The sequence below is a fragment of the Psammomys obesus genome, unplaced genomic scaffold, assembly GCF_907164565.1.
Source record: "Psammomys obesus unplaced genomic scaffold, mPsaObe1.curated_primary_1811, whole genome shotgun sequence".
In the NCBI taxonomy this organism is placed as follows: Eukaryota; Metazoa; Chordata; class Mammalia; order Rodentia; family Muridae; genus Psammomys; species Psammomys obesus.
The window spans coordinates 18176016-18193399 of NW_026585504.1; the positions used below are offsets into that span (position 1 = coordinate 18176016).

A 17384-nucleotide genomic window follows, 5' to 3' on the forward strand; every position below is an offset into this window, starting at 1 on the left:
GCCAAGGGAGAAGATGCCTTCAGAGACGGCCCTTCCAAGAGAAATGGATCATGAACCACGCCTCCCCGAGTCAGTACTTACAGGCTGCTTCTATTAAATTTAGGTTATTAAATTTAAATTTAAGTATTAAATTTCCAACATACCCGTCCAGTCCTGCACACAGGTGAGGGTGGGAAAGAGCCAGAGAAAATTGTCAGGCAGAAAGTGGATATGTGCACGCTGTGATGGTAAAGCCTGGGGGTGGGCAGGTACCCAGCTGTAGACTCTGTTAAAAAGTCAAAAGGCTGATGCCCGGTGAGTGGGAGTGGGGAGATGTGAACTGTATAACAACCCAGATGGACTCAGAGCTGGCGAATAGCAGTGCTTAATGCGTCTAATGTAGCCCTAAGTGTGGACAGATGTGACTCTGTATGCTTCCATAAGACTTTCACAACCCATGCTAAATGCACAGTGGGTTATTAAGCTTCTCCTCAGAAAGTAAAAAGACGCTGGGTATTCATCAGCAGAAAACTTTCTCCGTTATGGGAGTGTTTGTCCTAATTGTCTGAGACAAAGGAAACTGACTGAGGTCCAATGTCAGTGTTGAACTATAGTGTTTTTGTGTCCTTCATCTCTTCTTGTGTATGTCTGGTGTGTTTGTGTGTTTGTGTGTGTGTGTGTGTGTGTGTGTGTGTGTGTGTGCATGTGTGCGTGCGTGTATGCCTGCCTGCCTGCTTACTGAGGCTACAAGAGGGTGTCTACCTCCTGAAACTGGAGTTAGAGGTGCCAGTGAGCTGCTATGTGGGTGCTGGGAACTGAACCCAGATCCTCTATGAGATCAGCCAGTGCCCTTAACCACTGAGACATTGCTCCAGTTCCTCCCCTTAGTGAGTTCCTAATGTTTCTGAGACTTCCTATAAGTCGAAAGTTAATACAGAAGCTGTACGAGTCAAGGAGACCTAATGGCTGCTCAGAGAATACTGGCCTGAGAGGGAAGATGCTGCATTTTAGGCTCACAAGTGGGGGGGGGAGGGGCAGGTAGAGAGTTGAGTTGGGCTAGACTTCACTCACTCTCACAAAACCTAAGTCCGAGCCTTGACAAGATCAGGCCTAGGCTCCAATGAGCCACTATTAAAGAGCACAGGCCCGATTCTTATGACCACACTGTTAGGTATGCAATTCGAAACTGTAAGACATTATATAGCATACAGCTAGGTGTGCTGGCTCGTAATTATAGCCCTAGAACTGGAGAAGCCGAGATAGAAGGATTGCCATAAGTTTGAGGCAGACAGACAGATAGACAGACAGACAGATACAAAGAGGGAGAGGGGAAAGAAGCGAGGGAGGGAGAGAGAAAGACGCTGTTTGTTTGTTTGTTTGTTTTAAAATAAAGAAATAAAGCAGAAAAGTGTGACTGGTAGCCATAAGAATAAAAGGTCAATAAAAGTGAACTCAGAGATGGACCGGTGTTGCAATTAGCAGACAGAGAATTTTAAACAGCTCTTATTTAAGAAAATGTTGGGGAACTCAAAGATGAACAGATGAGGGACTTCAACGGAAATAGAAACAAAAGGAACGAAATGAAAAGTCTTGAGCTGAAAAATCAAAAGTATCAAAAAGAAAGTTTCACTAGGTGGATTTAATTCTCCACTGAATGCTGAGAAAGGATCCATCAGTTAAGGCAAAGGCAGGTAGGTCATGATTTCAAAGGGAAAAGACTGGGCAAAAATCAACTCGAATTTCAGATGATGTAACCAGGGCACACAGGGACATGAAAGAATCCCAGATAGCTGGGGATAAAGTTGAGAAACGTTATACTATCTGTTCTCAGGACATATTGTGAAGGTGCAGTTTAATTAAGATGAACAGGCACAAGGAAAAAAAGTAGATCAGAGGACACAATAACAGGTTCCGGGATAACACACACTCTCCGTCAATTGCTTTTCCACAAGGACACCAAAGCAGGTCAGTGAGAATGGGTGTCCTTTCCACAAATGCTGATGGAAAAAGTGATACACACACACACACACACACACACACACACACACACACACACACACACACAAGTATGTACATAAATTATGCCACACATGAAAAATAACTTGAGATGATTCAACATATCTGATTATAATAAGGCTCCTAGGAGGAAACAGAGGTGACTATTCATGTAAGATTTAAGGAGGTATTTCCAGACAAGACATGCAGTAACCCTAAATAATATATTTAACAAATTGGACTTGATAGAAATCAAATAGTTCTACTCAATGGGTATTGTTGAGGAAATGCATACACAAACTGCACAATAGAAGGTTTCTGGTAAGATACACCTTTTTTGTTTGTTTTGTTTTACTTTGTTTTTTAGTACTGGGGATCCAACCCAAGGCCTGGCACATGCTGGGCAAATACTTCACCATGAAACTCAGATTTCTGGGACAGCAGGATATTTATTATCCCTGCAGCCCGACAGCACCTCTCACAGTACTTCTTGAACAAAGAGCTCTTGACTAGTTCCAAGCATGGAACTCCATCTCTGTTACTTGGTGGTGGGCTATTGCTACTTGTGGGTTGTTATTTAACCAGAGGTGATACTCAAAACACATAGTAACTGGGACAGCACAGGTCCTTCTCAACCTGAACAACTGCCTTTTGGAGCATCCTGGGTACCAGCCCTGATTCTGTGCTTTTTCTACATGAAAATGCTTCCTACCCACCTCACAAGGATGTGTTGGTCAAATGAGGTAATGCATGTGAATTTTCTTGTGGAACAGAAAGTGGTTTGCAGATGCCGGGGCTGCAGGCAGTCCCCCAGTTCCCAGTGGAACTGTCTCCTTGACTGTCAGCATCACCCTGACTATTGCTCCATTTCACTCAAAGCTGCCTCCCAGGAGCAAACCAAGGAGCTTTTGAGCAACTGATGTTGACACCACAAAGCTTGAGAAATCTTGAAATGAATCCATTTGATCTCCCTCCTCTCTTAATCTTATCTTCTTCAAGCCAGACCTCTCACCTTTTTAGGCTAAAGTGTCAATATTTTCAGACTTTTGAGAAATCTCATCAAAAATTTAAAAACTGAGAAGACTTTTTTGAATATCACAATAAGTTGACTCACTTAAGGATACCATTTGCTACTGCACGTTGACCTTAAAATCCGGCATCCTTAATGATTTCTAGACATCTTGGAACGCTGGACTGCCCTTCCAAGGTCTGTGAGTGGATTGACATCAATTAACAGAAACTAAGGTTTTCTCTTAGTTCCTTTGTCTTTACAGTTTCCTGTCTCCTTTTCTGATGTGTTCTTTCTTAAGAATTGTGTTTGAACCCTTCACTATCTCATTTCCTCCCCGTATCCCCTCCCATCTCTAAACCATGGGAATACAAATCATTAGCTATTTCCTTCTCCCAAAGACATTAACTTTTTCCCACTAAGCATTGATTGTGCATTTATTGGTCATTTCCAGTCAACATATTTTCTTGTACCTTTGAACTTCAGTGAAAGAAATGGTTTCAGTGTTGTGTATCCGGCAAGGTACTGGATATCGTTGGGAATTGACAGGGAAGTAGACATGACCCTTTACCTTACCCTTGAGGAAATCCCATCTGAAAGGCAATGCAGAATTATAATAAATACGGACAAGTTAAAACCCCAGACTTATAATGATTATTATTATTTATGACAATATTGTGCAGCCACCTTGTAGCTGTGGGACCACTGGTGGGTTGTTTGAACCCCCCCTGAGGGTGTTCCTTCGTGGAAGCATGCAGTGTGAGTGCAGTAGCTGAGAATCTCTGGGGTGTATACAGCTCACAAAAAGCCACAGTAGCCATCATCTATCATATTATAAGCTCCTTTATGGACCAGCTTCAGAAACCCTCAAGTGCTCAGTCGAAGGATGCTCACAACCCTGACCATGGGTTCAAGTCCCCAGCTGTCACACACTACTACTTCTCTCATTTCAGGCAGGTCACATCCATCACCTCCATTCCTCACCTATAGTGAATACAGTGAAAATAATGCCATCCACCCAGTGGCTTTGTGAGGCATGAAGGAGACAGTACAAAAAGAGAAAATGGCTATTCGCTATTGCCAAGGCAGACTGATCAAGACTGACAGCACAGTGAGGGTTTCGTGTGCCCACGTGACAACTGTCAGGCCACTCACATGCTTGAGACCCACAGATCACAGATACATCAGATGGTTTGAACTCTGTCCATCACCTTGAGCGCACTCAAAATGTCCGCCTTCTCTCCCGGTTACATCTCTGATAAGAGGAGAGTGAGCAGCGTCAAGCTGTGAACATGAGCAAACTGGGGTTCACAAATGGTCAGCATCCTCTCAGGGACAGAATCCTGTGTCTACTGCTGAGAACCCATATAAAGTGGAGCAGGTGACACAGTCCGTCCCCAAATTTCAGTCCCTTCAGCAGATGCCATTAACAACATTTATTGGTGCCTTTTAGGGCTAATACGAAAAGGCTGTGTTGGCACAACACTGGGAACACAGGAAGAAAGCCAGGAATGTCAACAACAACAAAGCACAGTAAACAAGAGAGAAAAGCTGGAGCTGAATTTCTTCCAACAATGCCCAGTGTTTCTTCCGGCCTCTACCTGTGCAGCTAGGGAAAGCTTTGTGATGTTCAGTTTTGTGTTTCAGCAGTTTCCATAATGCAGTCACCTGACATTGGTTCCTTACTCAGAACGTTGTGAACCACAGTCTCTCTGGGTTCTTGGCTAACTGAATAGTGGCCAACATCTTCCTTTCTATGGAAGAGATCGTCACCCACCCATGCAGTTCCCCCGTTCAGATCAGCTGCCCACATCCTCATACAGCCTTCATCCCAACACATCTTTTAAGTTCTGAGGGGCTCAGGGGAAGGTGGAGATAGAACCTAGCACTAGGGAGACTCCTGGGAGGAACTAACTGCTATGAAGACCAGGTCTGAGGGCCAAGTACACTCTCAGTGGCCCAGATGGTGTGACCAGACCACAGTGGACAGTCACTCTTGAGATTCTTAAGTGTTCTCTGGAGATTAGTGTCCTGGTCCAGAATAGTCAAGGATCAATAAAAGTGGTTAAAGAAAACAAAATAATGTTCTAAATCTCTCCAGAGAAATAGCGACCCCTCAGCACTCATCACAGTGTTTCACAGTTTATAAGGCATCTGTAAATATTCGAAGAAATGTGGCCTAATCCTAATGGTGGGCAAAGAAGGGAGAGGGGCTTTCAGAGTTGTCTCTGACCGTGGGTAGACTGACTGAGCACAGTGACTTTTACCTTACCTTGGTGTGATGATGGGTTTTTCTACAGAACTATTGAGGGTGGTAAGATGGCATTTGGTACCTCACTCATTTAAATCAAGGTACCTTGTCCTGAAGTACATTGGTTATCTATCATCTAGGCTTGTCAGTCTGATAGGTTTGAGTTACATATGCAGAAAAAATTCTGAAGAAGGATGAGATCATGGCAAGCCAGTAATTCACAGATGGGCCTTGTATTATTTCACTGTATGAGTATGTAGGAAGTTCCCCCTTTTAGTACCTGATGACCTGCTGCTTTCTCCCCAAGGCCTGGAGAGTTTTTTGTTTGTTTGTTTGTTTAATTAAGGAAAAGCCATGATTATACATTTTTTCCAATATTATTTTTTTCTTTCATATAATGTTTTCTGATCATATCATTTCCCTTCCCTCAACTCCTCCCAGAGCTTCCCCACTTCCCTACTTGTTCTCCCAAACTTTATGTTCTCTCTATAGATCAAAAAAAGCAAAAATCAAAACAAAACAACCCTGTGAGGCAAAAAAATACCAAAACAAAATGAAAACTGCACACACATAAGAAATATGAAATCTGTTTTGTGTTAGAAACGCCTACCGTTTAATAGACAAGAAAGAAGTGAGAGGCATCAATTTCAATGAGCAAGGTGAAAAGGAGCGCTGACCCACGTTCCCCACCCAGTCTGTAGCTCTGTATTCTTCAAGTACCTTAACTTTTGCCCGGCCTCCCACCTGCCACTCTCTGGCAGTTCTCGAGGCTCCCTGTGGAAACCTGGAACCTGTCCTATTGCTCCATTTTCTTGGCTTAGGTGCATCTCTAGGACTATAGTGGGGCGGGTCACGCCCTGTTTGCCGATGAGGCTGTGTCAAAGGCAGCTTCCTTTAAATCCAATAAAACTGCAGTATACTAATCAGGCAGGTAATTCCACTGTTGGGTGGGTGCTGGGAATAGAAGGGGGCACAGCCTTCCAACAGTGACTATTAGAGTCCGAAGTCACTGCGTTAAACCAGAGTCGGCTCAGTAGGTCTACTCTCCTGTCCCACTTCCACCCTGACACAGTCAGAGTTCCTTGCACTCCTCCCACTCACTCTCAGAAATATGTCCGCTTTGCAGAACTGCTAAGGACAACTTCCCTCATGACTTCTCGGGTCCCCTGGTTCTACAGATGTGGCAGATCCAGACTCCAGCAGACATCCCCCTAGGAAAACCAGCTGTTTTGTTCAGCAGAGGCAACGCAGCTATAAAGCTCTTTCTCACTTTAGGCAATTCATGAGCTTGGTTAGACATTTATAGATCGCAATCGCTCATCCAAAAAATCTAGGTCATTCTTTTCGTTGAACTTTATACCTCAGAAGCAAAGCATGCTCAGAGAGAGAGAGAGAGAGAGAGAGAGAGAGAGAGAGATGTATCTGTTGGTACCTGGTCTGCTGTAGATACAGAGAGCACTTCTTTTAGACGTGTTTGGTATTGACAGCTTGTAAAAGCCACCATTTTTATCCAGTGGCCATTGGCTCATAGGCTCTCAGCATTCTAGACGGCCCAGGCAAATGGTACCAGTAGTAACTACCTCATGTGGGCATAAACAATGGTGGTTAGATCCAAGGTGAGGATTGCTGGAGAAAATTTTAGAGCATCTTTTGCACAAAGAAGGGAGAGTCTATACAAGTGTATCAGTTCTTGGCAGAGCTGGGGTTGAGGGGAAAGGAGGGAGGCACTAGTGGAAATATCCTTATAGCATGAGTGCAAAATGTTCAGGCTTGTCCTGAGGCTTTGCTACCTCAAGGAGACATGCCAAGGAAAGAGCCAGTGCTGGGGGCCATGGACCCTTCCTGCTAGATATTCAGTTCAGCAGCCCTATGACCATGACCAAGGCATGTTGCCTCTGTCTCTTATCCTTAATATCAAATCTATGGTCATCGTAGGGAACAGGAGTCAATCAAGATAGGGAGACTAGAAGAGGACCCTAGTATCAGTCCTTTTACCTCAGAAGTCTACTAATAAGATTTGCGTGGATTGCCTATCCTTGGCTCTGTCAACACTTCTTCCCAGCAGCGGTCTTACATTGCTTCCCAGAGGCAGCCCATAATGAGAATAGTTACTCCATAGAAACACACAAATGCTACAGACCTGGGGACCCCTCACCAGCACTGTGGAGAGCAACCACACTGACTGGCGAGCTTGTCTGGGTACTAATCACCCAGCATATCGCTTGGTTTCTCCTCCTCTTCCTCTCTTCCTCTCTACTCTTGCGGGGCTGAGGATTTAAAAATAGTTGAGGTGACACGGATTATGTGTTTTAAGCTTGTAAGGCAGTTCGAGCTATGAAAGTTGAAATCATATGTAACCACATTCCCTTCTCAGTTGCCACCGTGAGCATTAAAAATCCCCAAACCCAACACAGAACGCAGAGAGCTTTAGGTGTGCTCTCCAGAGTTCAGGGAACGTTATTGTCTTGCTGTCGAGTAGGTCTTACTTCTCTGAAGCATTTGCTCCATTGTTCTGTGTTCATACTTCTCAGAGTACAGACTTCTGTTGGGTTCTGCCTGGATCCAGTCTGCCTTCATTTCTGGGATACTGATCTCCTCTGACAGGTTCAGTCTTGCCCATGAATTTCTGATGCCAGCTTCTTGGATCTCTGGATGGAGCACACATGTTACTTCCTGTTATGCAAGCCACCCCCACTTCCATGCGTCTTGATTCTCCATATACCAGTTTCTGACATTCTGCCTTTGGTACCCTCAAACTCTTTCACACGTCAAGACATTTCCATGGAAACCAAAACAAATAGGACAAAAAAGCTGTGTGTTACGGTTTCTCTCTGGTGTCGGTCATGTGCCTTTGTGCTTCATGTCAGCTTTGCAGGGCGGCATTCTTGTCTTATTCCTCGGACAAGTCTCCCTGGAAAGGAACCCCTTCCCCTTATCCGCAAAGTGGGGATTATGGAATGCAGCCTTTGCTGTTTTCTCTCTCTCTCTCTCTCTCTCTCTCTCAGGATTCAGACCAGTTCATCTGTGTGAAGCTAGAAGCTTATTTAAATCTAAGGCGAAACTAAAAAGCAAGAGTGTCTGAGATGGCTTAGACACAGCTGGACCTTTACGCTCCAAGTCACCTTGCCAGAGACCTCATGAGGTCCTCTGTCAACCAGCATGGATGAAGGGTCTCTCCCTTCTCCTAACCCTCCCTGGGGTGTTGCCCCCTAATTTTAGCCTTTCCACCATTCGACATGGTCCCTGTGATGTCTCTTCTTAACGTTTAGTGCCTAAAACTGTTAGGTCTGCTGACTGTGGCTCATTCGGAACTCTTCGGTGGCAGCATTCCCGTGGCCCGTCAGACATCTTCTGGTACCAGGGATATTGCTTCTCACAGAATAGTTTCTTGACTAATATTGGTCAATAACGTAAACGAATGTTTTCTGCAGTGCTGGGCATTGAATCCAGAGCCTCGTACATGTTAAGCAGGTGCCCTCTCATGGATCAACACCCATGGGCATCCCATCAACTCTTTAAAATTGAAAGAGAAAAGTTGATATATAGAACAGTTGATATATAGAACATGTGTCTTTATTTGGTACAAGTAGATGCTAGACACCCACCCACTGACCCGCAGTGCTTTTAGAAGGAAAACGTGCATTCGATAGAAATGGAGATAGCAGAGCATTGAGAATCTGTGATTCTTTCAAGTAGAGCTCTTGTCTGTACTGGGACTATTGGTTCAAAGTGGATTGTTGGCTCATACACAGATGACCCCAGAACTCACGTATCTTTTTGTTCACTTTATCAAGCAAATGGTCCACAGGTAGATGTATTTCATTAGGGCATTTCCCAAGAAGTATATGTCCATCCTTCCCTGAGTCAGGTCGCAGAGAAGGTAAGAGTGACACCCTGCACTCCACTGAAGTTTCAACCCTTTCAAGAATAAGCAGCAGCAGATGGTAGTGAAAAATTATGCATATTTTATTATGCATTGCACATTTTGCTTATTAGAATTTTTCATATGACACCCTGCATTTTTAAAAACCTAAAGATGAAAACAAAATAGAATTATTCATTGAAATATTTCAAGCAGCCTGCAGCAATTATAACAAAATGTCAAAATAAAATTCAGCACCCTGGAAGGTAGATAGATCCTCCTTGACCAGCGTCTTGAAGAAGTGTGCTTGTTCTGTGGGATAAGGGCAGGAAGGGAACTCTGGTCGTCTGGTCATCAATGGTCATGCAGAGAAGAGACGGTGATAGGGTGAGGGCAAGAGATTGCACTAAGCCAATCTCACTGAAAAGGGGGAACCAGTAAAGGGAGAAAACTCAGAGCCTTGTCTAGGCATAGAGATAAAGTGCTTCTCTCTGCTCTCTGCCTCGCTTCATCTCTGCCTCCCTTTACTGAGTGAGTCATCCTCTCCTGGACTTAACATTTGCCAGCACTCACCCCCAGAGAGAGCTTGTGGGATTCACAAGCCACAGTGTGGGCGTGTCACTGAGACTGTAGAAGAAGAGGTATGGGGGTAAAGCGGAGTGTGAAGATGCTTGTGAATCTTGGGCAGGACTCCCTGGCATCTTAAAGACAACATTCAAGATCAGGATGGAGCAACCACGACATGTAAGAGACTTCTAGAAATCATCAGTGGATCGCCTCCAACTAGGCTTCTAACAGCAGCTAGAACCTAGAGCCGGAGCGGCTGGACACGTCGTTCTTAAAGATCACTTGAGTCAGCGTCACACGAGTCCCTTGGCCTGACAGATTACCACACAGCACACAGCCAGGTGGGTGGGAAAGCGAAAGGGCTCTGGCATCAAACAGACAGGGCCAGATCCTTCCCTCTATGCCCCATTGTCTTTTTGACCTAGAAGATATTACACAACCTTTCTACCCTTGAATTTCCTTCCCTGTAAGCTCTTAACTATGAGAACATTGCTGGCTTGTTCTGAGAATTAGAAATCATGTTATCATGCTTAGCACAGCCTCGGTCTGCAGAGGGCTTTAGTACATGGGAGTCGCTATGCCAATATACTCATTGGGTACCATCTCCAAACCCTAGTCTTCCCCATTGTAAGCCTTCTTAGACCCTGTTTGGTCTCGCTGAGGATACTTCTGGGACACTTTCCTATGTGAGCATCCCTGCTAATAAGGGGATTGGGGATGGCAAGTCATGGGGGGGATTCCATCTTGAATAAGTTTGTGTGAAGATGTGAGCGTGTGCACCTCACAAGTATAGCTCATAGCTTCTCCTGTCTTTCACCACTGTGTTGAGGGATGAAAGGCAGGCTGTAGGATCATGTTGTCAAATGTTGCATTGAGAAAGGTTACTCCCTCTGGCTCTCATTGCTTTTGTTGCATTGTTGTCCTCATTTTCCCCCTCTAATGCTTCTCACATTACTTGCAGTTCCTGTCCTTCAACTTTAAGACTCAAAAGCATGACACGCTGTAACTGACAGAATGAGACACAGGTGGCAGCAGGCCACTTCCAAGCATAGGTTTAAGAGGCCGCGGATATTTCCATGTGGCTCTCAGTGTCCTGTCATCATGAGGAGAACCTACTCACACTAGCTTACTGGTCCAAGGAAGTTGGGAGACTTTTAAAGCCTGGCCCCCCAGCAAAAGTATCTGTATCAGCCAGCACACAGCCAAAGTTCCGAGCACATGAGCAAAGCCAGTGGTAAATGTTTTTAAAATCATCTGTTATATAGCATTTTTGTGCCAAGGGACAATTATTACCAAAATTTATGTGGGCCATAAAACACACATACAGAAAGCAGTTCTAATCCTATCTCACCAGAATACAAGCTCCAAAGAATTTATGGGTGGGATATTTACAAAACTATGACCAAGTTAAGTGAACATTCATAGATATCATTTTACCAAACCGCAACCTTAAGGTTATAAAAAAATAAAAAAAAAAAGGCTAAGAAGAAGAAAATAAGTACGTGTACTATATCAAGTGAGTGAAATGGCTAATGGCAAAAGCAAAGCGAATTACAAAAGAGATGCAAAAAGTCATGGGGATTCCTATTTGACACAGTTCATGTTGGTATTCAGCCTGCATTCACTGAGCACCCAGCGTGTGTCAGCACTAGACTGGTCTCTGAAAATAGACTGTGGAGGGAAATGCAGAAGCCTCAGGTCCCAGAAAATTTGTATTCTATTAAAAATTTAGAAAGCTAAATATTTTAAAAAGACCACTGGGACAACCAGCTCATAGGTGCTATGAAGAAGTTCAAGCAGAGTAATGGTTTACATTAGATAGTCAGAGGATGACCTCCCATGGGAATGAGACTTATGTGCTAGGAAAGACCCAGTGGAAGAAAGATGACGTAGAAGGTCATAGCAAATGAAAAGGCCAGGATCTATCCACAGGCTCAGAGTATCTGTGGAAACAGATGAGCAGAGAAGGGGGAAACATTTCAAAATGAAGTGGGGCCATGTTCAAAGAAGCCAGGGCATGTGGAGTTCTGCCGGCCACACTAAAAACAATGCAACTTAGGATGTGCTAAGAATGTGACCTGATTTTCCAGGCTTTGGGAGCTGTGTGGGGAAGAGATTGTGGGTAGATAAGAGTGGAAGGAGGTGGACCAGTTAGTTGGTTGCATCATGGTGGCAACTCGAGGGAGACAGTCAAGGTAGAGAGAAGCAGACAGGCTACAGGTGTATTTGAGAAACACAGTCAGGCCTGATTGATGGATCAGGTGCCAGGGAAAGTGAAGAACTGCATGCGATTTCTAGGGTTTTAGCTGGGGTAACTCAGAGGGTGGTTGGTGGGTCGGGGAGCGCTTCTAGAGATGAAGAAGAGTGGAGGAGAAAGGAACCAGAGGAGAAGTCAAGAGTTCTGTCTGGATGCGTTCATCTGGACTCGGGAGGAGACTAAGTCCTCTAATGAGACTAAGCCGCTGGACATATTAAGCCTGTGGTCACTGCTGTAAATAGAAGCTGGTAGATATCAGCATAGAGAAGGTATTTTAGTCGGAGTCTAGATTAATTCATCCAGGGAAAGAGCTCCCTTTTTAATTTAAAATTTAAGAAGTTTTAAATTAAAAAAAAAATGTTAGCAGAAAGAAGTGGGAGGACTAAAGCGTAGCACAAGCTGACATTTAAGAGCTCAGCAGAGGGAGAAGAGACAGAAGAGGAGCCTGAGAAAGACGTGACAGAGTGCAGCGTGAGAAAGCCAAGAGAAGAAAGCCTTCCGGGAGGAGCCTCATCAGCTTGGCTTCGGATGGACTGTAGATTAACTGAGTCATAAAGTAAGATGAGGACAGAGGAGTTATTGGAAGTATGGAGCTGATCGATAACCTTGGAAATTAAATATTCGGGCTAATCACCGTGGCTCATGCTTAGGATCCCAGCAGTTGGGAGGCTGAGGCAAGAGCTCTCCAGTTCAAGAGCAACCTAGGCGAGGTACAGAGAGGTCCTGTAGGACAAACTATCCAACAAACAGACTCGTGGAGACAGAAATTGAAACAGAATGGTTGAAAAGTGACTGGAATGAGGGAAGAGGGCAGCCCTAAGATCCTGAGGAAGAGAGAAACAGATCTGCAGAGATACGGGATTGATTTACTTCCGGTTTAAGTAGGAGATGCAGAAGCACAATTAAATGTCAGTGTGCATAAACCAACACAGAAAATGTTGATATTGCAGACTGACCAGGGTGAATAAGCTTAGCAACCCTTGTAAAGACAAGATGGGAACAGAGAGGCCATGTGGGCTTCCACAAGACCTGCCATGGTAGAGAGGGAGCAGGTAGTGATGGCGGTGGAGAGCCAGTGAACAACTCAAGTTTTCCAATGACCTCAGTATTTGAGGGTCCAGGAACTCTGAAACTACATCCTTCATTTGCAACTCACCAAACCTGAGACAGCATGAAAATGATCACCCCTTTTACAATGTATTTTAGAAGGCATTATAGATAGCGGATAGTTCGGATAGACAGAGAGATAAATGAAATGGATGGATGGATAGATAGATAGATAGATAGATAGATAGATAGATAGATAGATAGATAGATAGACAGACAGATTGGACTCCTTTTGGAGATGAGAGCGGAACTGAGAGATGTTACACCACAACTACCCAACTACCAGCAATCATTCACATCCTCAGGTCCAATAAATCAGGAGACAACACTGAGGTCTTAGGGAGCACCGAAGGACCAACCACCATGAAAACTCATCCCGGGGTAGGAAACAGGTCAAAGCAGAGAGGGATGAGAAAAAAACAACCTGACTTTTTTGTTGTCTCATTGCTGATTGTTTCAAAAGACTAAACCCAACTGGAATCCAGCTGGCAAGCGATCTTAACAAACATGATTCTCGGTGAAGGTCAGAGAATAGATAAGATAGGGGCAAGTACCTCAGCCTCTGACATTTCATACACTAGAAACCAAAACTGTGCTGGAAACCACTCGGAGGGACATCTTTATACCCAGTGGGACTTTGGAATATGCAGTTAACGGTGCTTTTTGCAAATCGAGACAGCTTGTGCTTTAGGGCTCTCACTCGTATAACCTTCTGAAGCCAGGAGACAGTCCTAGAAATGCATCCAACCAGCCGCGTGCCTTTGTAAAACCTTGAACCCTGTGACCTCCCACTCTGACCCTGGAGAAGTCCCTCCCGACCTCCAAATTGTTCCAGAAATCCTACCGCTGCCTTTGCTTTCCACCTATGTGTAGACTTCATCCCTTTGACAAGACCCTATCCCCTCTGAGGGGACCTGGTTAATGGACACTTAGGGCTAGGGGAGGGTTGCAGGAGGAGGGCAGCATCCGGGAGGAAGGATGCATAGCAGCTGGAAGAGAGCTGCGTTTGAACTGACTTAGGCTGGCCCCTGGAGTTTCCAAAGAGGGAGGGTCAGGGTTCCCATCACTTCTCTCCGAGGGTCTCACGTGCCGCTCTTTGCACTTTCAGATGCGGATGGAAACCTGTGTCGCAGTAACCAGCTCTTGCAGGTCGTACTGACCATGCATCGGATCATCATCTCCTCGGCCGAGCTGCTGCAGAAACTCATGAATCTATATCCTTGGCTGTCGGGAAGTGTGCCGAAGCTGCCGGTGTGCTCTTGTTATAGCTGGCTTGGAATAAACGTGAGCAGTAAATGGCTCCACCTGTCCGTTTAAGGGTACGGTTGTGCGTGCACCGAGGTGTGTGTATGTGTGCCTGTGTGTGTTTGCGAACCTGTCTTTGCGCACCTCTGTGGGTATAGCTCTTTTTAGGTAGAACAATATCAGTTATGCAGATTTCTCTGTGTAGTTTGTGGTCAAAGAAATCAACATCCAAACGAAGGCTACATTATGAGTTAAAAAAAAAAAAAAACTTCCCTTATACATTAGTCACAGATGTATTCATCCTACACAGACTGAGCAGGGCAATTGTGAGTCTTGAATGATGCATTTCTTGATGGACTTCATGTGAGTTCTTCAGCCCTCCCTGGGCTCTGAAGAAAGGTTCAGCTGCATATTCTGGACGGCCTTCTTGCTCTAGGCTGTGGCGCTGACTGTGGGCCAGTTAGACCTTGCTGGATGTAAGCAGGGTGTGGAAGTTGTCTGCTCTCTCCTTCAGAATGCCGGCCATCCTGTGAGCTGTGGTATCCAAGAGAAAAGTGCTGTCGGGGACTGAGACAAGTTAGCACGTGAGTCCCAGGTCTCTGGGGCTGATTCCGGTCTGTTACCGTGCAAATCCTTTTTCCAAAAAAAGAAAGAAAGAAACACTGCAACCTGGGAAAGAAAAAGGAAACACAATAACCAGACTCCCTTCTCTAACCTCCAGGAAGCTGTATCTTCCATCTCAGAGGCCGGTTTGCCAGGGTTGAGCGTGGGGAGAGGGCCACCTGATGAGAGGTACCTGTGGTGAGTGGGTGTCTCCTCTGCAGAGAATTCCAAGCCACTTTAATCTGCTTTGTGTGACCCCATGCTCCAGAGGCTGTGAACAGTGCCAGCCATGAAGCACTCCTTCCTCAGAATGTGCTGGCATCAGGACTGCATGTACTTGAGTGGCCTCTTTCGGGGTGCCCACTGGGTGCTGTTCCGGCAGCTCCCCGGTGCGCTCTCTCTCTCTCTCTCTCTCTCTCTCTCACACACACACACACACACACACACACACAGTGGCACCTGCTCCCCAGCCATGACACATTCAAATGTCCCTCATCTAAAAATAAACTCCTAACCCCGTTTCCCCTTTATTAGACTGTTAGGATTAGAAATTTGATGTGAAACCTTCTTAAACAGTCTGCCATCACAATCTCCAATCCCCACTCCCACGCCCTCCTACACACAACTGCGGTTCCACCGAAGGACTCAGACTTCCCTTTTTGTCACTGTGGCCTCCTAGCTGCCAGGCCCAGCGGGCTTGGCTCCATCGTTACTTATTTCTCCCGGAAGCACCGGACATCACAACAGCCCATACCTCTGAGGCCTTTCCCCCAAGACCTCTGTCCCCTCCCACGTGATCTCCCCCCTGAGCACACTTTCACACAGGGTCCATCTGCTGTCTTCTCACTCAGTAACGTTTTGTGGGTGGTTTCGCACAATGATGCTTATGGCCCAGGATGTCCGTGGGCCCAGGGTGACTTTTCAGATTTCTCCATCATAAAGTTGTTTTCTTGAAGGTCTGGACTAGTTCGTCCTGCTAACATTTTAATGTCTTCAAATCTATTTGTTAGCTTCCCTCCTGTGCTTTTGTTCACCCTTAACACCAAGCAGCACACCAGTTTTCTCTTTAACTCTGCCATGGCCCTGTAGTTTTGCTTGCTTAAACCAGAAGCAGCAACCCCAGTCTTGTGGTGTCTTTGCCAGCAGCTGAGGACTGGGGACTTCCTCCTTTTGAAGGGCTGCCAAGGGATCCCCAGAACGCAGTTCCCGTGCAGGAAGCATGGCAGGATGGGAGGAGCCTTTACTGCAAAACAAACCAGCTCCTTTGATTTAACATTTAAATCTTAGCTCTTTTGAGACCTACGTGTTGTGTGTGTGTGTGTGTGTGTGTGTGTGTGTGTGTGTGTGTGTGTGTTTATGTGGGAGCATATGCATCTCTGTCTTTCCTTTTTACTAAGAAAGAATAAACATTTCAACAAGTTGAAAAAAAATTGATAAACACGTAGAGCCTCAAAAGTATTTGTCAAGTATGTGCCTTGTGCTATTTATGATGTTGTGATACATTTTCTCATTGTAACAAAGAAATGTGTGCTCGTTCTATGTTCTCGGCCTCTGAATTTTTCCCCTTCATCCATTTGCCACCAGTAGCCTCAACATGCTTTGATTTTGATTGTGTCGCTGATGTGGATGTGTGAGGTTTTGTGTGGATTTGTAGTGATCTATATTTATGTGTAAATGCGTGCGCAAGCGTGGGCGAGCTCTAACTTCCAGAACAGATTTAACAAGAAACAAAATATTCATATTTGATTTTTCAAATTAGTCTTATATTTATTAAAATTACATATTTCACCATAATCCTTTTGTGTTTTCAAGATTAGTTTGCTCATCTTTTAGATTTACATTTTAGGGTTTTTTTCATGTTATAATTTATCACTCTAATGGGTTAACATTTATCTTAGGTGTTCTAAAGCTGAGCATAAAGTAAGTAAGATTTGAAATTAAAAACCACGCATCTACCACACTTAATAAAGTATTCCACACTGATGTTTCAAATCTGTGGGTCCAAGGTGCTCAAAATCACTTAGGTATACATGATTTCAAAATTGCACACAGGCCTTCCTCATAAACACAGAACTGTGGTTCTGGTAACCCCTGGCTTTTCTGTATTTAACTCACTCAAAACTCTCCACCAGTGAATATATTCACACCTACTGAGAGAAGACTGACTCCATTGCAGTTATGTGATCTTGGCTGCTTGTTGCTGGACCATTCTCACCAGCCCAGCTGTAATTCATGGACCCCTATATTGCAGTTATCATGTCCCAAAATTGGTAAACAAGAAAGAGTCCATGACCTTGGGGGGCGGGGGGAGTAGACAGCCAAGTATCTTGCCCTTCAGTCCGTCAACAGAAGAAAGATGGTGGGAGCCACTCAGATTCACTGCTGGACTAGGGCTCACATCTGATTCTTGAATAAACAAATACCCTTTTCTCTTTCTCAAAAGACATGTAAACACGGGGATGTCCTTTTGTTCCTTCAAAATATTCAGCATTAGAAACACTAATGAGGT

General features: G+C 44.8%; 1 protein-coding gene across 1 annotated transcript in view; it reads left to right on the forward strand.

Annotated features, from left to right (window-relative positions):
* The window catches only part of Rasgrp1 (RAS guanyl releasing protein 1), a 58083-nt gene that overhangs the window by 15627 nt on the left and 25072 nt on the right, over positions 1 to 17384 (forward strand). The window contains exon 3 of the mRNA XM_055598791.1: positions 14136 to 14241. Coding sequence (XP_055454766.1) covers positions 14136 to 14241 — 106 coding nt within the window. The remainder of the gene's footprint in view (positions 1 to 14135; positions 14242 to 17384) is intronic.